Here is a 26,071-nt window from a genome sequence, read left to right as displayed (position 1 = left end):
TCCTTTGCTGTGCAAAAGCTTCTTATCTTGATGAAGTCCCAATAGTTCATTTTTGCTTTTGTTTCTTTTGCCTTCGTGGATGTATCTTGCAAGAAATTACTGTGGCCGAGTTCAAAAAGGGTGTTGCCTGTGTTCTCCTCTAGGATTTTGATGGAATCTTGTCTCACATTTAGATCTTTCATCCATTTTGAGTTTATCTTTGTGTATGGTGAAAGAGAGTGGTCTAGTTTCATTCTTCTGCATGTGGATGTCCAATTTTCCCAGCACCATTTATTGAAGAGACTGTCTTTCTTCCAATGGATAGTCTTTCCTCCTTTATTGAATATTAGTTGGCCATAAAGTTCAGGGTCCACTTCTGGGTTCTCTATTCTGTTCCACTGATCTATGTGTCTGTTTTTGTGCCAGTACCACACTGTCTTGATGACCACAGCTTTGTAGTACAACCTGAAATCTGGCATTGTGATGCCCCCAGCTATGGTTTTCTTTTTTAAAATTCCCCTGGCTATTCGGGGTCTTTTCTGATTCCACACAAATCTTAAAATAATTTGTTCTAACTCTCTGAAGAAAGTCCATGGTATTTTGATAGGGATTGCATTAAACGTGTATATTGCCCTGGGTAACATTGACATTTTCACAATATTAATTCTGCCAATCCATGCGCATGGAATATTTTTCCATCTCTTTGTGTCTTCCTCAATTTCTTTCAGAAGTATTCTATAGTTTTTAGGGTATAGATCTTTTACCTCTTTGGTGAGGTTTATTCCTAGGTATCTTATGCTTTTGGGTGCAATTGTAAATGGGATTGACTCCTTAATTTCTCTTTCTTCAGTCTCATTGTTAGTGTATAGAAATGCCATTGAGAGGATCATATGGTTCTTGGTTTTTCTCTTGCTGATATGATGAATCACATTGATTGTTTTACGAGTGTTGAACCAGCCTTGTGTCCCAGGGATAAATCCTACTTGGTCATGGTGAATAATTTTCTTAATGTGCTGTTGGATCCTATTGGCTAGTATCTTTTTTTTTTTTTTTTTTAATTTTTATTTATTTATGATAGTCACACACAGAGAGAGAGAGAGAGAGGCAGAGACACAGGCAGAGGGAGAAGCAGGCTCCATGCACCGGGAGCCCGACGTGGGATTTGATCCTGGGTCTCCAGGATTGCACCCTGGGCCAAAGGCAGGCGCTAAACCGCTGCGCCACCCAGGGATCCCTATTGGCTAGTATCTTGTTGAGAATTTTTGCATCCATGTTCATCAGGGATATTGGTCTGTAATTCTCCTTTTTGGTGGGGTCTTTGTCTGGTTTTGGAATTAAGGTGATGCTGGCCTCATAGAACGAATTTGGAAGTACTCCATCTCTTTCTATCTTTCCAAACAGCTTTAGGAGAGTAGGTATGATTTCTTTTTTAACGTTTGATAGAATTCCCCTGGGAAGCCATCTGGCCCTGGACTCTTGTGTCTTGGGAGGTTTTTGATGACTGCTTCAATTTCCTCCCTGGTTATTGGCCTGTTCAGGTTTTCTATTTCTTCCTGTTCCAGTTTTGGTAGTTTGTGGCTTTCCAGGAATGCGTCCATTTCTTCTAGATTGCCTAATTTATTGGCGTATAGCTGTTCATAATATGTTTTTAAAATCGTTTGTATTTCCTTGGTGTTGGTAGTGATCTCTCCCTTCTCATTCATGATTTTATTAATTTGAGTCTTCTCTCTCTTCTTTTTAATAAGGTTGGCTAATGGTTTATCTATCTTATTAATTCTTTCAAAGAACCAACTCCTGGTTCTGTTGATCTGTTCCACAGTTCTTCTGGTCTCGATTTCGTTGAGTTCTGCTCGAATTTTAATTAACTCTCTTCTTCTGCTGGGCGTGGGGTCAATCTGCTGTTTTTTCTCTAGCTCCTTTATGTGTAAGGTTAGCTTTTGTATTTGAGTTCTTTTCAGTTTTTGAATGGATGCTTGTATTGCGATGTATTTCCCCCTTAGGACTGCTTTTGCTGCATCCCAAAGATTTTGAATGGTTGTATCTTCATTCTCATTAGTTTCCATGAATCTTTTTAATTCCTCCTTAATTTCCTGGTTGACCCTTTCATCTTTTAGCAGGATGGTCCTTAACTTCCACGTATTTGAGGTCCTTCCAAACTTCTTGTTATGATTTAGTTCTAATTTCAAGGCATTATGGTTTGAGAATATGCAGGGGGCGATCCCAATCTTTTGGTATCGGTTCAGACCCGATTTGTGACCCCGTATGTGGTCTATTCTGGAGAAAGTTCCATGTGCACTTGAGAAGAATGTGTATTCAGTTGAGTTTGGATGTAAAGTTCTGTAGATATCTGTGAAATCCATCTGGTCCAGTGTACCATTTTTTTTTAATTTTTATTTATTTATGATAGTCATCACAGAGAGAGAGAGAGAGGCAGAGACACAGGCAGAGGGAGAAGCAGGCTCCATGCACCAGGAGCCTGACGTGGGACTCGATCCCGGGTTTCCAGGATCGCGCCCTGGGCCAAAGGCAGGCGCTAAACCGCTGTGCCACCCAGGGATTCCCTGGTCCAGTGTATCATTTAAAGCTCTCGTTTCTTTGGAAATGTTGTGCTTAGAAGACTTATCGAGGGTAGAAAGAGCTAGATTGAAGTCACCAAGTATAAGTGTATTATTATCTAAGTATTTCTTCACTTTGGTTATTAAGTGGTTTAAATATTTGGCAGCTCCCACATTCGGGGCATATATATTGAGGATTGTTAAGTCCTCTTGTTGGATAGATCCTTTAAGTATGAGATAGTGTCCCTCTTCATCTTCACTACAGTCTTCGGGGTAATTTTTAGTTTATCTGATATGAGGATGGCTACCTCTGCTTTCTTTTGAGGGCCATTTGAATTGTAAATGGTTCTCCAACCTTTTATTTTCAGGTTGTAGGTGTCCTTCTGTCTAAAATGAGTCTCTTGTAGACAGCAAATAGATAGGTCCTGCTTTTTTATCCAGTCTGAAACCCTGCGCCTTTTGATGGGGTCATTAAGCCCGTTCACGTTCAGAGTTACTATTGAGAGATATGAGTTTAGTGTCATCATGATATCTATTCAGTCCTTGTTTTTGTGGATTGTTGCACTGAACTTCTTCTTAAAGGGGAATTTTAAGAGTACCCCTTAAAATTTCTTGCAGAGCTGGTTTGGAGGTCACATATTCTTTCAGTTCCTGCCTGTCTTGGAAGCTCTTTATCTCTCCTTCCATTTTGAATGAGAGCCTTGCTGGATAAAGTATTCTTGGTTGCATGTTCTTCTCATTTAGGACCCTGAATATATCCTGCCAGCCCTTTCTGGCCTGCCAGGTCTCTGTGGAGAGGTCTGCTGTTACCCTAATATTCCTCCCCATAAAAGTCAGAGCTTTCTTGTCTCTTGCTGCTTTAAGGATCTTCTCTTTATCTTTGGAATTTGCAAGCTTCACTATTAAATGTCAAGGTGTTGAATGGTTTTTATTGATTTTAGGGGGGATCTCTTTATTTCCTGGATCTGAATGCCTGTTTCCCTTCCCAGATTAGGAAAGTTTTCAGCTAGGATTTGTTCAAATACATATTCTGGCCCTCTGTCCCTTTCGGTGCCCTCGGGAACCCCAATTAAACGTAGGTTTTTCTTCCTCAGGCCGTCGTTTATTTCCCTTAATCTGTCTTCCTGGTCTTTTAATTGTCTGTCTCTTTTTCCTCAGTTTCCCTCTTTGCCATCAACTTGTCTTCTATGTCACTCACTCGTTCTTCCACCTCGTTAACCCTCGTCGTTAGGACTTCTAGTTTGGATTGCATCTCATTCAATTGATTTTTAATTTCTGCCTGATTGGATTTAAATTCTGCAGTCATGAAGTCTCTTGAGTCCTTTATGCTTTTTTCTAGAGTCACCAGTAGCTGTATAATAGTGCTTCTGAATTGGCTTTCTGACATTGAATTGTAATCCAGATTTTGTAACTCTGTGGGAGAGAGGACTGTTTCTGATTCTTTCTTTTGAGGTGAGGTTTTCCTTCTAGTCATTTTGCTCAGTGCAGAGTGGCCAAAAACAAGTTGTATTGGGAAAAGGAGAAAAAGAGAGAGAGAGAATGAAAGAAAAGAGAAAAAGAAAAAAGAAAAAAGGAAGAAAAAAAAGGAAAAAAGAGAAGAAAAAGAGAAAGAAAAAGGTGAAAAAAAAGGGTGGGGGAAGCAATCAGAAATCAAAAAGAAAAAAAAAAACATGGGGGAGTATGTTCTGATTCTGTATACTTTAAGTCTCTTGACTTCCCCTGGAACTTGTCCGTCTAGCTGGTCTTCTGGGAGAGGGGCCTGTTGTGCTGATTTTCAGGTGTTAGCACTTGGGGGAGCTGCTCTGCCCCCTGCCTGGTGCAGGGCTCAGTGGGGGTTCACCCGGTGAGGCCCCAGGTGGAACAACCCCAGTAGCGGGGTCGCTCTGGAGCCCTGGATTCAGCTCCCGCAGTAGCTCCGGAGCTCTTGGTCTGCAGGGCCTGGAGGCTCCGGGGCGGGGCCGTTGATCTGCTCAGCTCGGGGCAGGAGCGTCCTTGCGGTCCTGTGCCCTCCCGGCCTCTGCCTGTCCTGGGGGGAGGCCGGATCCTGGGCTGTCCCGGCGCCCTGTGCTCCGGGGCCTGCGCTGTTGGATTCGCGCTCCCGGCCGCGCAGCTGCCTCCGCGGAGCTGCCGCCCGAGCCCCCCCACCCCACCACGAGCTGCTCCCGGTCCCGCAGTCCCCTCCGCCTGGAGCCTCTTCCTCCGCCCGAGCCCCTCCGAGCTGCTCCTGGAGCCGCGCAGCCCTCTCTCCGCGGAGCCGCCGCCCGAGCCCCTCCGAGCTGCTCCGGGTCCCGCCGTGCGCGCTGCAGCCCTTAGGGAGCTCCGCGCATCTCCCGGGGCGCAGGTGCTGTTACTGTCCCAGGGAGCCCGAGGGCATCCCCGCCCTCCTGGGGTCCTGCTCCAACTCCCTGGAGGCCTTTCCACCCGGGAAGATTGGTGCAGCTCCTGCTTCTCCGGGGCGGGGCTCTCCTGTCCTGGGGACACTCGCCCCGGCCTCAGCCCGGCTCTCGCGGGGCCCCTCCCCCTTGGAGGCCTTTTGTTTCTTTATTTCTTTTCCCCGTCTTCCTACCTTGATAGAAGCGTGAACTCTTCTCACTGTAGCGTTTCAGCTGTTCTCTCTTTAAATCTCAGGCCGAATTTGTAGATTTTCAGGATGATTGGAAGGTTATCTAGGTAATTTGGTGGGGACAGGTGATTTGGAGACCCTGCTCTTCTGCCATCCTGCCCCTCCTCCGAGATATGGATTTTAAATACAAGTTACCTTCTATTATGTATGCATACACAGTTGACCTTTCAACGATAGCCATTAAGTTTTGAGTTCAGAAGCTTTCTATATGCATTCTGGTAAACATGAAATATGCCTCAAGTAAAACTGACTAGTAAATCACAAGATATATTGGTGAACCTGTTCTAAAATCTGTTTCTGGAATGAGAGATAAAAGGGAGCAGGAAGTTTTATGCTATCTATTTTTGTGCCCTTTATCTATTTTTTCAGGAACCTAGACAGTTTCCTGATATTTTATCCTGTGTGATAGGATGATTTTTATATATGTGATCATTAGTAAAATGTTCAAATTGTTCACTTCAAATTTTTAAATGGGTTGATGTTCACTAATTAGTTAAATAAATATGTATCAAGTATCTTTCATGTCACCTCATGGGGCTTATATTCCATTGGAGAAGACAGAAAACAAACATGATAGTATAAAGTATACTAGTGATAAGTAGAAGATAAAGCAGGGAAAGGGGATATGGCATATCAAAAGTGAACTTGTTGGTGGAACTTTTAGATAGGGTGACAAGAGGTTGGTTTTTGAGTACAGACTCAAAGGAAGTGAAATGTTGAGCCAGACGTTAATCTGGAAGGGAACCAGCAACAGAATGGCCTGAGGTAGGGACATGCCTGGCTTTTTAGGGAAACACCAAGGAAGTCCATGTAGCTGGATCACAGTGAGCAAGGAGAGTTGTAGGGATGAGGTCAGAGAGGTATGTTGGATGATTTGAGCAAAACAATGATATGGTTACTTTCTAGATGTGATAAGAAGTCAAATTCTGGTAAAAAATAATAGTATTTACTGACTGAATGTGAGATATGAGAGAAAGAGAAGTAGACGATGATGACAATATTTTTGGCCTGGACACCTGAAAAAAGCTGCCATTTACTGAACTGGTGAAGACTCAGAGTAGCAGGTTGAGAGGCTCTAACTATCAGGAGCTCAGGTTTTGATATGTTATGTTTGAAATACCAAGTGACTTTAATGTCATATTTTTTGGCTCATTTTCAAGATGCTGATGTGCCTGCCTGTGAAACATTTCTTAACCTACCCATACTTTTCCTTACAATTCTTGTAGTAATTCTAATCTATTCTACCAGCATTAACTCATTTTATTTAACATACTGTTATTTAACAATTAACAGAGAGCAGAGAGCTTGAGGGGGTGCTTATTTTTACTTTGTATTTATATTTTCTCATAGCTCTTAGCTCAATTCCACTGTATAAATACTTGGTATCTCAGAGTACTCAAAATTTAACAAGATTATTAACTTATTTCTGTTTCCTCAATCAGATAGATCTGAATTTTGGTTAACGTAGGAACATCAATTTAACTTTCTGAAACACATGTTGAATATATCTTTACATCCATAAAGGACATCTTTACCTTCATTCTACTTAAAATTTTGCTTCCTGCCAGGGAATATATTTAGAAATCAGATATTTTCCAAAACAAACTAAGATATATAGAAATAAGCACTGAACAACACACTTGCGTACAAGTGATAAAAAAACTGGTATCACTGGCTTTTTAAATGAGGGCTAGGCCAGAAACACTGAAGAATAGTTCATAGGCAAATCTAGTTTGCCTGATTGGGAACACAGTTAAAGAGTATTTTCATTCTTGGATGAATATATCTTAGCTTTTTGTAGTTATGATTTCCTTTTCCAAAATTAGAATTTTTATCTCATGGAAAAGTAAATTATTTTATGACAGTAACCTTCAAAGTTTTCTGGTGTTAAAGTGGTGAGAGATAGGAGCACCTGGGTATTTCAGTTAGTTAAGTGGCCAACTGTTGATTTCAGCTCAAGTCATGATCTCAGAGTCCTGGGATAGAGCTGTGTGTTGGGCTCTGCACTCAATGGGGAGTCTGCTTAAGGATTCTCTCTTTCCCTCTCCCTCTGTCCCTCCCCTTGCTCACACACATGTTCTCTCTCTCAAATAAATCTTAAAAAAATAAAATGGTGACAAGTGTCCTTAATTCATTGGTCACTATGTGCCAGATCCTTTATGAGGTCTAGGGGATAAAAGAATTAAGACATAGTTTTGACCCCAATAGAAACTCAGAATGGGTGAGAAACAGATGTATCAAGGAGTAACTATAGCAAATGATAATTGTGTAATATATGCTATATTAGTGCCTTATAAGCACTTGGAACACGTGAGTACATCCATGGGTGACAGAACATGAGAATCCAAGATATCTTGAGGGATGAATAGACGTTTACTGAGAGATGTGAGGGGAGACTGGAACATAGCTCAAGGTGCTTGTAGAACCTTATGTGAGTCTGTGTGGCTAGAGAAAAGGATGTCTGTGAGAGATGTGGTAGGAAGTGAGGATAGAGAGAGAAGCTGGAGACAAATCATCTTTGTCTATAATAAAAAAGTATGAGTTTTATTATGTGTGAATTAACAGTCACTTTAAAATTTTAAATTGGGGATTGATGATCATATATGAATTTTGGAGGGACTCCTCTGATGATATTATAGAGAAAAGATTGTATTAGTCAAAAAGTTTTGTCTCTGAATTTGTTCTTCCCTTTTTGTATCGCAATGACTTCTTAGTTTTATCCTTAATTATTTCTCCTCTAGATTAGCTCTAGTAGTGAGGACAAGAACAAGGGTACATACTGGAGAAATAGTTAATGAATAGAATAACAGATCTTACCTAATGGTGGGGATGAAGGAATGGAAAAGTTGAGGATATTTCCCAGATTTCTTGTTAGCTAGATTTTGGGACCAGTGAGTCTGAGCATGTTGGAGGAGAAACATGTTGACGGGCGGAGGTGTAAAAAAGGCAGTGGGTTCAATTTCCAATATGTTTATTTTGAGACTCAACTTGAGTTATGTATCTGGAGCTCGGAAGAGAGATAAATACTATCAAATAATGTCAACTTAAATTTAGTATTCACTGTCATCTAAGAAGATAGGGGAGAAACATTTTAAGGAGGGAATATGGCTAACAGTGTGCTGTATAGAGAGAAGTCAGTAAGAAAATGCTGAAAAAATGTTTGACTTTAAATAATTTAACCTCATTATGCCCTCTAAGGTAGGAATTAATATTCCCATTTTGTAGCTGAAGTCAGGTTAATTATTCTACTCATAATCTGCTATGGGAGTGTTTTGTGTTGGGATTCTAGCCCCAAAGCTCATGCTATTTCTATTATAATGAGACAGACTTCCTGCCTTGGAGTTGCTCAGCATCTGCCTCACTCCCCTCCACTTATTGTAGGCTCCTCAGGCCCAGGGACATGCATTATCTCTTTCCGATCTCCTCCAAGGTCAGATACACATATGGTATGAATATAAAACATGGAGACTGCACTCATAGGCTGACACAAACATCTGTGCTGGTACTTCAGAACAGAGGTCAGGGATTCTTTTTGTTTGGCCAATTTGGGTTTGAGTATTTTTAAGTGGGGCAGGTATTCTATGGTATATGAGTGCCTCACCACTCCCTATGGAGTTACATTTGGCTTATTCATGCTTCCTGCTTAGAATAGACATTTGAGCTTATAACCTTAGAAACATCTGAGTTTATAACCTTATCTTTGGCCTTAGCTTTAAAGTCACATCTTAAAGCAGGTGTTTTTAAGCTTGTTGAATTAATTAAAAAGCCAAACTGTTTTTTCCCCCCTCTGGGAAAAGCAACCATTAAGCTATCATTACTAAAATGCTGTATTTAGAATGTTTTCTTTATCAAAGGTATACTGAAATAGTTAAGATGATAGTTTCATTCATTCTCCATTATCTCTGAGTTATATTTTTGAGCAATCTAAATGACCTTATGGATCACACTTTAATTTCTATTGTTATAGTTTTGGCCTGAGGTTTTTTTTTTTTTTCTTCAAATCAGTCTTGTACTGAAACTGAACTAAGGTATGTGTTTCTAATCTGAGTTGTATTACATATGATAATTATTCATCAAGAAGATATGCCTGAAATACGTAGTCTCTGTTGGGCCACCATAGAACTGTAGGGCTGTAGGAAAGTCCTTCAACAGACATTGGGAATAGATGATGAAACTACTGACAACAAATAAAAAGAGTGTTGGATAGAAGAAAAAATAAGATGAAAACAGAGAGGGTGGCAAACCATAAGAGATGCCTAACTCTAGGAAACAAACTGAGGGTTGCTGGAGGTGGGTGGGGGGATGGGGTAACTGCATGGTGAGCATTAAGGAGGGCACTTGATGGAATGAGCACTGGGTGTCATTACATGCAATTGATGAATCATAAATTCTACCCCTGAAACTAATAATACAGTGTATGTTAATTAAATTGAATTTAAATTAAAAAAAGAGAGTGTTAAGATAGGAACCAATACTGGATCCTATTTACAGCTGGGCCATTCAATGAAAAATGACTAGACTAGAGTGTGTGTAGGAAGCATTATCACTATTTAGTAAATGTTGGCTTTCTTAAAAACAATCTTCGCCACCACTTTTTATTAATCTTGTATGCCTTTGGACAAATGTTCTTTTCCTTTTTTAACATTTAGAGATAACTTTTTTTTCCTCATGGAATTCTTTATGAGAAGATGACTAGAAACTTATTAAACAGAATAAACTACTACATGAATATAAGACATTATTAATTAGGAATTTGGATCAACATCTCTGGGCTTGGATTCCATTTGTGCTAAGTTATGCTATTTGCTTTCTGAGATGCACCAAAATGTTTGGAAAATGATAGTCTATTTCTCACAAGTGAGTCACAGAAAGTTAAATAGGAAGAAATTGTAAGGAAAATGATATTGTTGATCTTTGACTAGGTGTTAAAATCCAACTCCACTCTCTTAGATGTTAATAAATCTGTTCTTTAAAGGAAAAGTTTTCTGACATAGATATTTGAATCTTGTTAGATTAAGTCATGATATATACACACAAATGGAAGGGAAGCATGTAGTACATCTGGATTTTGTTTAGCTCATTATTTTCTGCTTTACTCTTTACTCCTTTTACTTTAACCATATGGTAGATGACTTCAGATAAAATTTATTTTTTAGGTATAAATTTGAGGCAAATAGTAGATATAATATATAGTGTATTTGTTTGAGATAGGAAAAAATGAACATAGTGCATTTCTGAACTTTATATATACATTTTTTAAAAGATTTATTTATTTATTTATTCATGATAGACACACACACACAGAGAGACAGAGAGAGGCAGAGACACAGGCAGAGGGAGAAGCAGGCTCCATGCCTGGAGCCCGATGTGGGACTTGATCCCGGGACCCCAGGATCGCACCCAGGGACAAAGGCAGGCACCAAACCGCTGAGCCACCCAGGGATCCCCTGAACTTTATATATACATTGTCTTGACTGACATGTTGGGTTACATTAGAATTAAGCAATAATGCTTTCCAAGGAAGTATCTTGAAGTTATTAATATTCACTTTTGTGTATTTCATCTACCCAAGATATGCATTAATGGCCCAGAATAAATACATTGAGGGGTATCTTAATACTGCTATTATATGTTTTTTTCAGTTTTCTATTTGAATTTGAAGAATCCTTTTATTTTCTTCTTCATTGTATTTGTCCTATTAATATAGAAAATGAAAAATAAGAATAAAAAAGCAGTAAAGACCTCTTTCTGTTGCTTAATAATATTTTTATTGTAGAATCTTACATTTTTTCAATCTTTATTTTTTTGCTCAAAAATTTATTATCTCTGTATTCTATTCTTACTTTATCATCTTGTATCCTTTGTTCAGTTAAGTCTAAATATTCCACTTCCTAATTTATGTAGGAGAAAAACATTTAAATTAGCAGGTGTTTGCACTATTTTGTTTTCTGTTAGAGCACGAAGCTGCCTAGTGACCAGTGAAGCAGTTAGCAGGCAGCATCTTGGCAGAGGGAAGACCAGGGATAGAAGCCAACATAGAATGGAATCCAAATAGCAAAGGATCCATGGGATTTTCTGCTGCATATCTTCTTAGTCTTAAGAAAACAAAAATATTCTTCATAAGCCTGCCCTCCCTTACCTAAGTGGTTTTGTCAGTTCCAGAAAGTTCATTTGAACACCTGGAAGAGAAACTCAATAATTCTCATGTAGTTCTGCTTTGTTGAGCAGAGTACCTGCTGAGCTATTCACTTGGGCAAGGATGTAGCTTAGTAAGGAAGTTTTCTCTGATCCTCTTAAATGAGGATTCAAGGGTGCAAAGAATCAACTGCTATGAAAATCCTTTAGCTTTGCCTTTTCAATGGCCAGGCTTTGGTACCTTTCTTTTATTTTTATTTTTCAAACATTTAGATTTTTTTTCTTAAAAAAAAAATAAAAGCCCTTATAGTGGGTGGAAGATGTTTGCAAATGGACTGCATATCCAATTTTCTCATCTGTCCCTTAATATCATGGGAAATGCAATACCGGGACAAGTCCGTAGTTTATTTATATTAGTGTCCTTTGCTAAGAGAAGTCACAAACTGAATGTTTGCTTTGCTTTACTGATATTTCTGTTTTGCTTGATTTTATATAAAAGGTTTAATTGAAGTATAAGATACATTCAGAAATATGCATATCTTGTGAGCATACAGTTCACTGAACTTTTCCAAGTTAAACACACCCATATAACCAGTACTCAGAACGAGAAAAATTACCCGAATCCAGAAGGATCCCTCTGCTCTTTCCAATTACTAATTACTTTTCAAGAGTAATTACTATTCTTATTTCAAAGACCATAAATTAGTTTAGCCTGAGTATGAATTTTAAATAGATGGCATTAAGCAATATGTATTCTTTTGTTGTGTCTTTTTCTATCATGTATTTCATATTGTTGCATGTATTTGTATTTTGTTCATTCTCATTACTTTGGGATGTTTCCAGTTTGGGACTTCTAGGAATGCTTTTGCATATGTCTTTTAGAGAACATATGAATGAACATATTTCTATATGTGTATATCCTCTCCTAGGAGTGGAATAGCTGGGTCACGAGCTATGTGTATGTTCAGCTTTAGTAGGTACAGTTTTCTAAAGTAGTTACACCAATGGCTTCACTAAAATTTTATGTAAAGATGGGTATAGTTTAATTTTACTCTTTAACTTCCTTCAACATTGTGATGCATAAATGTGTTTAAACTCTCTGGATTATGTTTCTTTTCCACAAAATTTTTTCTTTCTTTCTTTCTTTCTTTTTCTTTCTTTCTTTCTTTCTTTCTTTCTTTCTTTCTTTCTTTCTTTCTCTTTCTTTTTCTTTCTTTTCTTTTCTTTCTTTTCTTTTCTTTTCTTTTTTTTCTTTTCTTTTCTTTCTTTTCTTTTTCTTTCTTTCTTTCTAGTTCAGTATTTTCCATTATCTTTCCTCATGGTTTACAATATATATTTGGGATTTTGGACTAACACATACAATTATCAGGTTTACTTCCTCAAGAAATAATTTATGATTACTCCCAGGTTCTCCTTTTTATAACATTCATCCTGGGTGAAGACCTTGTACATTCCACACTCATGGCTTTACCACCCAACTATGAGCTGGTAATTCATAGGTCTCTATTTCTAGCCTAGACTCTGAATTCTAGATCCATGTATAGTGTATTTTCATTTGGATATTATGCTAGCATCTCACATTTGTCAGATGACAAAATGTATTTCACCTTTATTTTCCAAACACATTATTTATTTGATATTCCCTATCTTGGTGAATGCATCACACCATGTACACAATTGCCGAAAAAATTTTCTAGATACTTCTAAATATCTCCTCATCCCTCTCCCATCTAAATATTACAAAGTCTCATCATTTTTACCTTCTAAATTTTCTTGAATCTGTCATACTACAGCCTAGCAATAGTTTTCAGTGTCCAGGTACTCATTATCTCTTGCCTGGATTATTGCCTAGACTCCTGACTGTAATTTCATTCTCTCTAATCACCTAAAAGTTCACTGCTAGAGTAATCTTTGAAAATACATATCTGAGCTGGTTGCCCTTGCAGTTCTTTAGCATGGCATGCTAGGAATCTCCCACTTACCTTTCTAGCTGGATATATCACCACCAGGATATATCTAGCTGGATATACGCTGCTCAAGTTTCCTATACTTGTCCCACCACCTACAGTGGCCTGCATGCTCCTTGCTCTCTCATGCCTCTGGCCTTTGCACATGATGTTTTCTTTACTTGTTCTGTTTTACACAGGGATAAGTTCTACTCACTGATTAAGAGTTACCTCTTCAATCCCCTCAAACTGAGGGATTTTCCTCTATGTTATGAAAAACTCTATTTTAGCTCTCATATAAATTTGTCTCCCCTTCTGATTTATAAGTTATTTTGCATTCTTTTTTTAAAAAGATTTATTTATTTTTATTTATTTATTTATTTATTTATTTATTTATTTATTTATTTGAAAGGGAGAGGGAGAGAGAGTGCATGATCAGGGGGAGGAGCAGAGAGAGAATTTCAAGCAGGCTCCCTGCTAAGCATGGAGCTGACCCAGGTCTCAATCTCAAGACCCTGAGATCATGACTGAGGCCAAAACCAAGAGTCAGATGCTTAACCGACTGAGTCACCCAGGTGCCCTTATTTGTGTATTCTTTCTATGAGTACACTACTGATCTATAGAAGGGCTCAACAATATATACTGAATGAATGGTTGAATTAATGAACTGATAGCTTAGAGCCCTCCATTTTTATACTCTGTGATCTTTAAAATCCCTAAATATATTTTGTTCTCTTGCCAGGGTTAAAACTCATATGTTGCTTCTCTACCCACTTGCGCAGACTTGTAAGGTCTTTTTTAATCCCATCTGTGTGTTTCTGCATCAGCTGGAAGCATTTAATGTCTCCTAAACTTGGAAATCTCATGTGAGCTTTTTCTTCTGGAGCATTTAAAAAAAGATATTAAAAAAGTATCAATTCCCAGGAAGCTGAATTCTTTAGACATCTATGTCCAGAGAAATCCCTAATTGACCCTACCATTTAATTTCCATTTTGACCTGATTTAAAATTTTAGGATAAATCAATGCCTAGGAACTTTTGAACCCATGATATTATAAGTTAAAACAGAATAAAATAACAGTGACCACTATAACCTTTTGTTTAGAAGGATGGCATTCATTAGTTCCCCTTTTATCTGCATGACTATTTACTACATTAAATTTGTCCTTTGAGATTTCCTTTAGGAGAAATGGTCTTGTCTTCTCAATTTCCTTTACTTAAACTCTGTAACGTGCCTTTCTTTCCCCCACCAGCTGCCATAATATGTTATATTTGTTATGTTCACTGAATCTATCCTTTCTCTCAGATTTATTGGCTTGCTATTTGGGATATCAGTACATATTAAGGATTTGGTCATTGCCTTGGGCAGAGATAGCAAAGTATAGGCTTAAAATCCAAAATATATTAGAACTTTTGTTTTAAATTCCAAAGTTCCTACAGCATTAAAGTTAACACAACTATCAGTGAGATATAGTCATCATCAGAGTAAAAGAACTAATACTTTAAACCTTATCTTTCTTTGTAGTGATGTATGTTCACAAACTTTCACCTTTCAGAGACTACCTAAACATTGACCTTGCCATTCTAAATAGAGCAGGATAATGTGTAGGTCACTTCAGAGGGAATTATGTAATTAATTTTAATTATGCCCTATTATGCAGAGAATTTTCTTCAGCTCCTTCTGAATATTTATCCTTTTTATCTTTTATACCTCTGAGAAGTGTGCATCCTATCTAAACATTAAATTATTTTTCCTCCAAATCACACTGAGATAAATGTAGGTAGTACTATAAAATTATGAGAAATATGAAAATCACAAGAGTATCACAGGACAAAAACAGTACACTAAGTTTGATAAATTTTAGGAAGATTATTTTAGGAATATTTTAGGAAGAATAATTCTGTACTCTTTCCATAATTCTCTACTATTTTTCAAGTACATTCCATTTCTGATGTGCTACTTACTCAATCTCGTGAGAGCATTGGCAGAAGTATCATTACTCCATTTTTGCAGATGGAAAAACAGACATTGAAAGAGTAGAAGACTTTCCCCTTTTGCAGTGCTAATGACAGAGCTGGAACTAGAACCTAGACCAGAAATATAAGGGGAAAAATCATAGCAAGCCAAGAAAACTACAAAGTGTCTTGTCTTGGTTAATTAGTGAGTACAAATAGTGAGTTGACAACTACTTCTAACTGTCCTCCCTACATCTTGTAAAGAAGTTAATCTCCCCTAAAGCCTGCATGAAGTCACAGACAGCCTTTATTTTCAGAAAGGAAGGAACTAAAAATACAGTAGCACAGCCATTTATTAACCTCAGGCAACATCATCCTGAGGTAGCAGAGTCTTGTGAAAAAAGCATGGGATTTGCAATCAGAAGACTTAGGTTTAGATCTCAGTTATTTTGCCAGCCTCTTAATCTCCTTACACTAAATACCTATTTAGTTAAAATGGGGCAAATAGCTCAAGCCTTACTGCCTCAAAGGGTGTTGTGATGATCAATAAGATATTATCTAGAATCACTTTATAAACTATGTTTTTTATAGGTACAAGTCCCCGTCCTTGTATAGTAGCAAATAAAGCAGATCCTTCCTGTGTAGGAAAGACTATAATATAGTTGTTAACATCATGGTTTAGCAGTCATAATGACTTGGGTTACAATATAAGAAATGCCACCTTCCTACTCTGTAACTTGGCTCAGGAACTTAGTCTTTCTAAACCCCAGTTTTCTTACCTTTAAAATGGGGGGGGGATAATATCTATCATGAGGTTTTGTACGATTACATAAGATATTGTATGTGAAATACATAAGCTATTGTTAAACTCTCTTGAATTAGTTTTCTTTAAAATGAACTTTTGATTTTTATTAAAATTTGAGATTTCCAGAAAAGTTGTAAAGATAGTACAGAGAATTCTCATCTGCCTTTCTTCTAGTTTCCTCTGTTGTTAATATCTTACATTTGCCATTTATGAACAAACATTGATGCATTACTATTAATTAAACTGTAGGTTTTATTTGGACTTCACTGATTTTTCTGTAGATGCCTTCTTTCTTTTCCAGGATCCAATCAGGTACCACATTGCAGTTAGGTGTCATAAATGGCCCCTGTCTCCTTTGGTTATGATGGTTTATCAGTCTACTTCTTATTCATGACCTTTTTTTTTTTTTTTTTTTTCTTATTCATGACCTTAACAATCTGGAGGAATATTGCCCAGTTATCATGTAGGATGTGTCCCAATTTGGTTTTGTTTGTTATTTTTCTCATGATTAGACTGGGGTTGTGGACTTCTGGAGTGAATATTAGAGTGGTGAAGTGCTTTTCTTGTCACAGTATGTCAAGGACTACATGATACCCATGTGACATCACTGATGACGTTAACCTTGGGTAATGTAGTGTTTTCCAGGTGTTTTCATGATATTTTGAGCTAGTTTTGATCAGATATCACTTATATCAGACCTTTTCTTCCCTGTATTCCCACTGTTTGGAATGCTTTTCATTTATGTTTACTGCAAATATCATATTCAGAATTATCTTCTCTGACCACCCAAGCTAACGCAGTTTCTATGACATTTCACTTTTGTGTTTTCTTCATAGCATTTATCATTGCCTGAAGTTGTCTTGTGTATTTGTTTACCTAGTATATTGTTTGTTGATAGTCCTCCACCCCTTCAAACAAGAACATAAGCTTCAGGAGAACAAGATCCTTGTAGGATTCTTTACATCTGTACACTTGGTGTCTGGCACAAGGGCTAGCATATGCTAAGTGCTCAATAACTATTTTTTGAATAAATGTCAAAGAAAGAAAGAACCAGGATTAAATTATTAGTATTTCTGAAAAAAGTGGATAATAGCTGAATGGTAGGAGGTTCAATTTAATATTCTTAACTGAATTGGTTTAGTTTTAATGAAAAGGTTAAAGGCAATCATAAGCATCTATGGAAATAGGTAATCAACATCCTTGCAATTCAGGCTCTCTTCTAATGCACTTAATAATGTGAATGTCAGAGTATTTTCCTGACTTATAAGCAACATATGATTGACAAATGTAAGATCTACTTAGTTATTACACATCTGCACCATTGTGACCTTTATTTGCTAATTAGCTCAGCTTTCCTATTGTAGAACTTTTAACAGAATCTGAAGGAGTGCAGAAATAATTGATGCCCTTGATTTTAACTTATACCTGGCTTCTTAGTGTCTATTATCTTTTCATTTATATTGACAGAAAAATGGAGCTTTTATGTATAAATCTTTCTTTTATAACCCATTGTAAGGAAGCTCTCCTCTTATGTGTTTCTTTAGGACTTAAAATCTCCAAATCAGAGGGATGAAATCGCAGGGGCCCGGGCCTCACTGAAGCAGAACTCCCCCCTCTTACATTCAATATGTTCAGCTTGTTTGGAACATTCTGATGTTGCTTCCCTCAAAGCCAGCAAGGACACAGTTTGTGAAGAAATTCACAATGCCCTCAATGTAATTTCAAATGCTTCACAAGGCATCCAGAATATGATTGCCCCACCAGAATCTAAGGCAGCAACCCTGGGAAGTGCCCTTGATGAGCTTGAGGTAAGTGGAGAGAAAGGTAAAATGTGATTTGATGTGTCCCAGTATGAAAATAAACAGATGTGGGTTTTCAGATTGGAGTTTAGACTATGAGTAAATAAAAATCTAGTTACTTAATCAGTCTCCATCATTACATTCTGTCTTCCAATGAATTGATTAGCAGGAAAACATTCTATCAGTAGATTTCTAGTTCCTTTACATTTCTTCCAAAGAAGTCAGTGAATTTAAAGTGGGATTGTTGATTAGATTGGAACGATGATTTTAGTTTACATGGATCAATTTATGAAATGTAAAATTTATCCATTTCACAAATACATATCATTGGCTCTGTTCTTTGTGCTTGGGATATAATTGAGCACTGCCCCCATGAAACTTATGTTCTAACAGAGGAATATAGACAAAAACCAGAAATAATGAACATTGTAGATAAGTAAATTATATAGAACATCGCATTGAGAAAGCAAGATAACTTGAAGGCTTGAAGGAGACTAGGTAATTGAGCAGATGGAGATACAGAACAATGCATGTCCCATTGTTTAAGGGATAGCACAGAAGCCAGGGTGCCTGAGTGGGGAGTTTAGGGGCTGAGTCAGAGCCAAACTGAGGAGACCCAATGGGACTCTGTGGCCACTTAAAGGCTCTGGCTTTTACTTCATCTTAAATGGGATCCAGGGTAAGGTTTTAAGCAGAGGTATGACACTTGAGTCTTAAAAGGACTACATTGGCTGCCTGCAGACTGTAGACTCAAGGGGAACAAAAGGAGAAGCTGAAAAACCAGACAGAATGGTATTGTAGTAATATAAGTTCCATCTTATGTTTTATGGGCACTACCTCATTCCTCCTCACAGTTTGGTTTGGACCAGGGTGGCATCAATGAATACTAAGGCTAAATTTTTTAAGTAAAGCTACCTGGATTTGACAGAACTGATGTGGGATGTGAGAGAAAGGGAGGAGTCATGGCTGATCTTGCAGGCTGGGTCCTCCAAAAAAGCACACACTGAAGAGTTGGGGATACAAGGATACAAGGTATTGTTAGGAGTTAATATGTGTGAAGGGAAGAGGGAGGGGGAAGATTGAACAGAGGAAGAAGTCTACCCATGAGCCAGACCCACAAAGCCTAGACCAGTCAGCAGAGAGCTCTAGAAGGAGGATTGCCCTCTGGTGTCCCCTATCAGGGAGAAATAGCCAGGCTTTTTGTTTTTGCCTTTTTTAGTCACTGGATGTAAGTCGTCCTGCCCTTGGTAGGCTATGTATGATGTCCAGGCACAGGGAAGAGGGAACAGCCCTCTGCAACTGGGATAGACTCTGTAGGATCTCCAGCTGGGGGACCATCTGTTGGCCACACTCCCCTCAGCTGAGCAGTAAGTCCTACTTGGAAGGGAGATAGGGACAGTACACGTCGGTGTCTTTCGGAGATAACGACAAGGTTCTATGTTTTTTGTTTGTTTGTTTGTTTCTCTGTTTTTAATTTTTTTTTTCTTTAACAACAAATGGATGAAGTTTTCATCAGCAGTGGTGGGGAACACAGTGGGTAAAGCCATTTTGAGAGGAAGATAGGAAACTCAATTTCCAGGACACCTGGGTGGCTGAGTGGCTGCCTGCAGTTCAGGGCATGATTTCGGGGTCCTGGGATCAAGTTCCAAATGGGGCTTGCCGAAGGGAGCCTGCTTCTTCCTCTGCCTATGTCTCTATCTCTCTCTGTGTGTCTTTCATGAATAAAGAAAATCTTTTTTTAAAAACAGAAACTCAATTTCCAACATGTTGAATTTGAGATACTTATCAGACATTCAAGTATGATGTCAAAGATCATTAGCTATGCAAGTCAGATATGCACTTGCTTAATGGGAGGCAACATAGTATAGTGCTTAAAGATTAGGGTTTTAGTACCCAAATGCTAGGGTTCCTATCTCATCTGTGGCATTTGTTTCCCATGTGACCTTAAGAGAGTTATTTTAAAATTTATTTTTATTTTTAAAATTATTTATTTATTTATTTATTTATTTATTTATTTATTTATTTATTCCTAAGAGACACAGAGAGAGACAGACATAGGAAGAGACATAGGCAGAGGGAGATAGATGCAGGACTCGATTCTAGGACCCCGGGATCATGACCTGAGCCAAAGGCAGATACTCAACCACTGAGCCATCCAAGTGTCTAGGAAAGTTATTTAAATCTCAGTTTGCTCATCTCTAAAATGGTAATAATAATAGGACCTACATCATAGTGTTGTCAGAATCAGTGAATTAATAATACAGGTAAAAGGCTTAATACAATGACTGACACATAGTAAATGCTCAAAAATTTCCTTATCATTAATTAAGATGACTATTTGGAGGCAAATTTTGCCTAATGAAATCATTGCAATTAAAATTACTAAAGTAATTTTTTTTTACTGGTAACTTAAAAATTAAACTAAACACATATAATTCCCATATTTTTGGTAACATTATTACTTTCATGATAAACTTATGAGAGTCTAATTCATTTAAATTTAGAGTAACTTTTCTTCATGTTTTCCTTTAGTTACATGTCTTTAAACAGATGTCTTTATTTCTAACCTAACATTATTAAATTCCCTATTATTGGCACCCACGAAAAAATTTATTAAGTTCCTAATTATTAGCATCTATTTGAAAATTCTAGAAACCAATTAAGGTAGATGATTAGTGATGACTTTTGAACAGTACCCATAGTGAGATTGAAAACTCCTTGTTGGCAAGATTGTGTTTCTTAGTATTTTTATACCAGTGATATGAACAGAATGTTAGTTTCCCCCATACATTAATATGTAACATTTCTGGATAGCTAAGCAGTTTACATAAATGTGATACTTAATTATTGCAGTGTCCTTATAAATACTTTTTGTTTTACAGAATAAAATAAAATAAAACTGAGAGTTAGATAAGTCATATAACGCTCAAATCAGAAGGCTAGTGAGTGGTGGAATCCAGGAAGTGATCTAGTTTGATTCCAGAAGGTATTTCTAAGTCCTCTGCTATATATTTTTTTTTATTTTTACTTATGATAGTCGCACAGAAAGAGAGAGAGAGGCAGAGACACAGGCAGAGGGAGAAGCAGGCTCCATGCACCGGGAGCCCAACATGGGATTCGATCCCGGGTCTCCAGGACTGCGGCCTGGGCCAAAGGCAGGCGCTAAACCGCTGCGCCCCCAGCGATCCCAGTCCTCTGCTATATTGAATTATCACAGATACAACTTAATGTAATTAATTTATGCTAAGATTCTTAGTCTGTATGAACCATCAGAGAAATTATAAATGTAGCCAAGTACCTGTGTCATTTAAGTAGAACTATTCTGTATTTGGAGAGTGGATAGTACGGTGAAGTGAAATTTTTTAAAGTGCTCAGATAGGATTGCCTATCACATTTTTTCATAGTACTAAACAGAATTGTATCAGTGGATAAGATGTCTGTTTTATCCCAATCAGTCATTCTATATTCTTAGGATTATAGAAGAAGACAGAAGATTTCCAAATGGCTCCTTTTCTTGGGACTTCTCCTTTCTCACTTTGGTTGAAAGTGGCTGCTACAGGCAAGATATGGCAGTGGTTAGAGAGAAGAAAGTGTGTGTGTGTGTGTGTGTGTGTGTGTGTGTGTGTGTAGCATTGATGGGAGTGGAAATCAGTATGGTGATGGAGTCTTCCCTTTCTCAGGATTAGTGGCTGACTCACTTCTGAACGAGGCAGGTGGGAGTCTCAAAGATACTTCCTAGAAATACTATTGCTGTCTTAACAACCTTTGATATCAGTTCCAGTTAAAGCCAGGGATGCTCAAACCACTACAAGATGCCTGAATTTTATATATATATATATATATATATATATATATATATATATATATATATATGGCTGCTGAGGTTGTCTGAACTGTCTGAACTAGATAAAATAGAATTTATTGAGCACTTAGCTTTTTAAAGTGGTTTTGTAAATTAAGTGGTTGCATTTTTCTTTATTTACAGGAAGCTGTATTGGTAAAGGATCCAAAATAACCTTTGCTCTGTCTTGCTTCTGCAAATATAATACTATGAAATAAACTGATGTAGTAAATACTCTGTTGGGAGTAAGTCTCATTAAATGTTTATAGTGTGGAAATGTATCAGAGTGCTTATTCAACAACTACTGTGCTGAAGCTTTGTTAAATCTTTCATTCTGGTCCACGGCTGGTTGTGGGTATGGAATCTGAGATTTATTGTTAGAGGAGAAAATAGAAGTTGAATTAGAACACTGTACAGGCTAAATGGATTGATTTATTGGAGAGCTTAATGTGAATTATTGGGTGTTCCTTTTGCATTTGTGACTGAATGAGAATGGAGAAGTGTCAAATTATAGGTTAACAGAATTTTGAAAATACCTTTAAGCAAGAACCTTTGCCAGTGAAAATTGCTTTGAAACTTCAAGTCCATTAAAACATATTTTCTTTTTCCAGTGGGAAAAAGATGGTCTGTAAGAATTATCCAGATCCTCTTGTGATAAAGATGACAATAACAAAGACTTTTATTTAGTAATTTTTCATTTTCAAAGAACTGTCATATATTTTTTTATTTTTAGATATTCATTTATGTATCATAATTCATATATTTCTTTATTCCTTGTTGTATTCCAACGCCTGGAACAATGTCCTGTACATAGTAAGTGTGATATGATATCATCGATTTGAAGGAAGGAAGCAAGGAAGAAGGAAGGAAGGAAGGAAAGAATGCATGTAACAATGCTGTATGTCATTTTGTGATTTGGATTGAAGAGCATTTTTTCCCGTACTCCTTTTTTTTTCCCTCTCCTTTCTCCAACTGGAAGTACATATATTTTGGGTATGTTGCTCTACTTAACTGGGACATGAATTTAATGAGGATAGCTACCGGAAACATATGTAGGTGATAGGCTGCTTAGATATTTTTCTATGATAAGAGAATTCTCTATTCTTAGTGGCTGTTTACCCTAATAACTAGCCTTAGTTTAGGTTTGCTAGAAACCTAAACCTAAACCAAACCTAAACCAAGATATGCTGCCTTTACTAAGAGTAATGATTTTGAGGAAAGTTTTTACCTGAAGGAGAAAATAGGACCTCTGTCAACCAGATTAGCATTTAGTAATAGTTAAAGAAAAATGGGCATCATTGATGTCTTAAAGTACTGTAATATGATTTTTTTAAAGAAAAGTTTTGGTTTCTAGGTAAATATAGTGAACTGGAAAAACTAAAAGTGATCTATAAAATATTTTTAAATACATGGGTAATCTGATAGGTAAACTAGGGAAATTCATTGAGGTCATCCAGATACAAAGAACAGACATCCAGACTAGCAAGCCAGCAACAGCACTATGCTGGCAGATGTGAGAATTTCTTTTTCATTATGGCCTGTAGCTTGGATTTTGAAAGACCATGAACTAAAGTCAAAAAACAAAGCCTATATCCTGCCACCTGGAAAGTCACATGAGACTCTTTGCATGAAGCTGAGAATTGTTAAATTTGATCACTTATTGGATGAATAAGAAAAACACTAGCCCCTATGGCAGTTTAGGAAAACTTTGATGGCTTAACTTTGGCTCTGTGAAGCTCAGAAAAAAGAGTAGAAAATATCTTAAAGAGTTTTTCAAAAGATTTATTTATTTGTTTTAGAGAGAGATAGAGCACACACACTCACAAGTGGAGTGAGGTGAAGGGCACGGGGAGGAGAGAGAGAGTAAAGCAGACTTCCAGCTGAGTGCAGAGCCCCTCATGAGGTCATGATCTGAGCTGAAATCAAGAGTCAGACACTTAATTGACTAGGCCACTCAGGCACCACTCTATTAGAGATTTTTTAACCATAAGTTTATCCTTAAATGGACTTGGGGGTCAGAATTCATATTATGTGAATAGCCTCTAAAACCCAAGTAGAAAATTTAAAGTTGTTCTGTCTTGGCATACTTTGAAGTACTTGCCAGAAGTAAACTCAAGTCCTCTGTGCGCCTTTTACCTAGTCCACCAAAAATTCTCATAGAGGTCTAAGGAAAATAAATGTGCCACAAGACACACAAATAAGCAAGACACACGAATGAGACTTTACAGAAAATGAACTGCAGAATCAGAACTTCAAACACTGCAAATATTGAAATTATGGTACTGAATATAAATGCCTACTATACATTATTCACTCACTTATTTACTGAAGTATGAAGAGTATGGTAAAGGAATAAAAGACTGTCAAAATTCACCAGGCAGAACTATCTAAAATGAAAAACATAATTGTGAAAAATTCAATGGTTAGGCAAGACAGGAGATTAGATAATTAATGATCTGAAAGATAGATTTGAAGAGATTCTTTATAATAAGTGTAATATAAGTGTAAAAAATACTAAGAATTTCCTAGGATTGATGGAAAATACCAACTTTCATAGCTAAGAATCTTAATAATTCTCAAGCAAGATCTGTAAAATGAAATCCACATCTACACATATTGTAATGAAGCTGAAGAACACCAAAACCAAAGAATATTTTTAAAAGAAAAGAGAGAGAGCTCTATTCTCAGCAAGATTGCAGAATAGAAGGCTCTTGACTTTCCCTCTACCCATGAAGACACTGAATAAACAGCTACACATGGATCTATTACCTGTGAGAGAAATGCAGAAACTAGTTGAGAGATTCCTGCACATTGAGCAGCTGAGAAAATACCCACATCAACACAGGTAGAAAAGTCAAGATATACTTTCATCATGAACTCCACCTCTAATACATCACCTTATAAATGAGATGGATCCCCATTTCCCAGCTTCTCCCTGAGGAGCAAAGTTTTTGTTTTTATTTTAATTGTCAAAGTATAATTGACCTACAATATACTGTTAGTTTCAGCTATATAGCATATGTATCAGTACTGACCAAGGTAAGTGTAGTCACCATCTATCAGCATGCAAAGTATACTGTAATACAATGTAATATAGTATTATTGACTATATTTCCTATGCTGTACTTTTCATCTCTATTACTTATTTTTATACCCCTTCATCTGTTTCATCTATTTTGCTCATCCCCTCACCCATCTCTCTTCTGGCAATGACCAACTTGTTCTCCATATTTAAAATATGGGTTTGTTTTTTTTGGCTTGTAAACAAGCATGTAAGTGTTTTATGGATCCTGCATATAAGTGAAATCATATGGTATTTGTCATTTCTATTGGACTTATTTCACTTAGCATAACACCCTCTAAATCCTTCCATGTTGTTGCAAATGGCAATATTTCATCCTCTTTTATGACTGTATCATATTTCATTTTCTATATATACCATTTCTTCTTTATCCATTAATTTATTTACCTCTATAACTTAGCTATTGTAAATAATGATGCAGTAAACATAGGCATGTATTTTTTTTTTTTTGAATTAGTGTTTTTTTTTTGGGGGGGGGGGTGGAAATACCAAGTAGGGCAATTACTGGATTCTATGGTAGTTCTATTTTTAATTTTTTGAGGAAACACCATACTGTTTTCTACAGTGGTTGCACCAATTTATTTCTCTACCAACAGTGCATGGAGGGGTCCCTTTTCTCCATATTCTTGACAATACTTGTTTCTTGTCTTTGTGATACTAGCGATTATGAATGATGTGAGATAATACCTCTTTGTGGCTTTGATTTGTATTTCCTTGGTGATTAGTGGTGTTGAGCATCTTTTCAAGTGTTCTGCTGGCTGTCTGTATGTCTTCCTTGGAAAAATGTCTACTCAGGTCCACTGTCCATTTTTTTAATTGGATTCCTTTTGTGTTTAGTTGTAGAAGTTTTTACATATTTTAGATGTTAGTCCCTTATCAGATGTATCATTTGCAAATATATTCTTACATTCAGTAGATTGCTTTTTTTTTGTTTTGTTGATGGTTTCCTTTGCTGTGGAAAATCATTTTATTTTGGTGTAGTTCCAATAGTTGATTTTTGCTTTTGTTTCTCTTGCCTGAGGAGACATATCGATAAAAATGTTGGTAAGGCCAATGTTAAAGAGACTACTGCTTATGTTTTCTTTTAGGAGTTTTATGGTTTTACATCTCTCATTTAAGTCTAATCTATTTTAAGTTTGTATATCATATATGAAAAGCGCACAGCTGGGGGCACCTGGGTGGCTCAATCAGTTAAGGGTCTTCCTTCGACTTGTGGTCATGATGCCCAAGTCTTGGGATCAAGCTCTATGTCCAATTCCCACTCAGTGAGGAGTCTGCTTCTCCCTCTACCCCTCCCTCAACTTGTGCACTCTATCTCCCTCTTTCTCTCTCTCTCAAATAAATACATAAA

At 37.2% G+C, this 26,071-nt stretch overlaps 1 protein-coding gene across 7 annotated transcripts in view; it reads left to right on the top strand.

The window, feature by feature from the left end:
- The window catches only part of CTNNA3 (catenin alpha 3), a 1,688,099-nt gene that overhangs the window by 407,671 nt on the left and 1,254,357 nt on the right, over positions 1-26,071 (top strand). For all 7 annotated transcript variants that reach the window (XM_077894689.1, XM_077894690.1, XM_077894691.1 and 4 more), the window contains exon 6: positions 17,543-17,806. In XM_077894689.1, coding sequence (XP_077750815.1) covers positions 17,543-17,806 — 264 coding nt within the window. The remainder of the gene's footprint in view (positions 1-17,542; positions 17,807-26,071) is intronic.

The sequence above is a fragment of the Canis aureus genome, chromosome 4 (assembly GCF_053574225.1).
Source record: "Canis aureus isolate CA01 chromosome 4, VMU_Caureus_v.1.0, whole genome shotgun sequence".
Taxonomy (NCBI): Eukaryota; Metazoa; Chordata; class Mammalia; order Carnivora; family Canidae; genus Canis; species Canis aureus.
The sequence above is the reverse complement of the archived record's forward strand: the minus strand, read 5'-3'. Positions and strand labels throughout refer to the sequence as shown.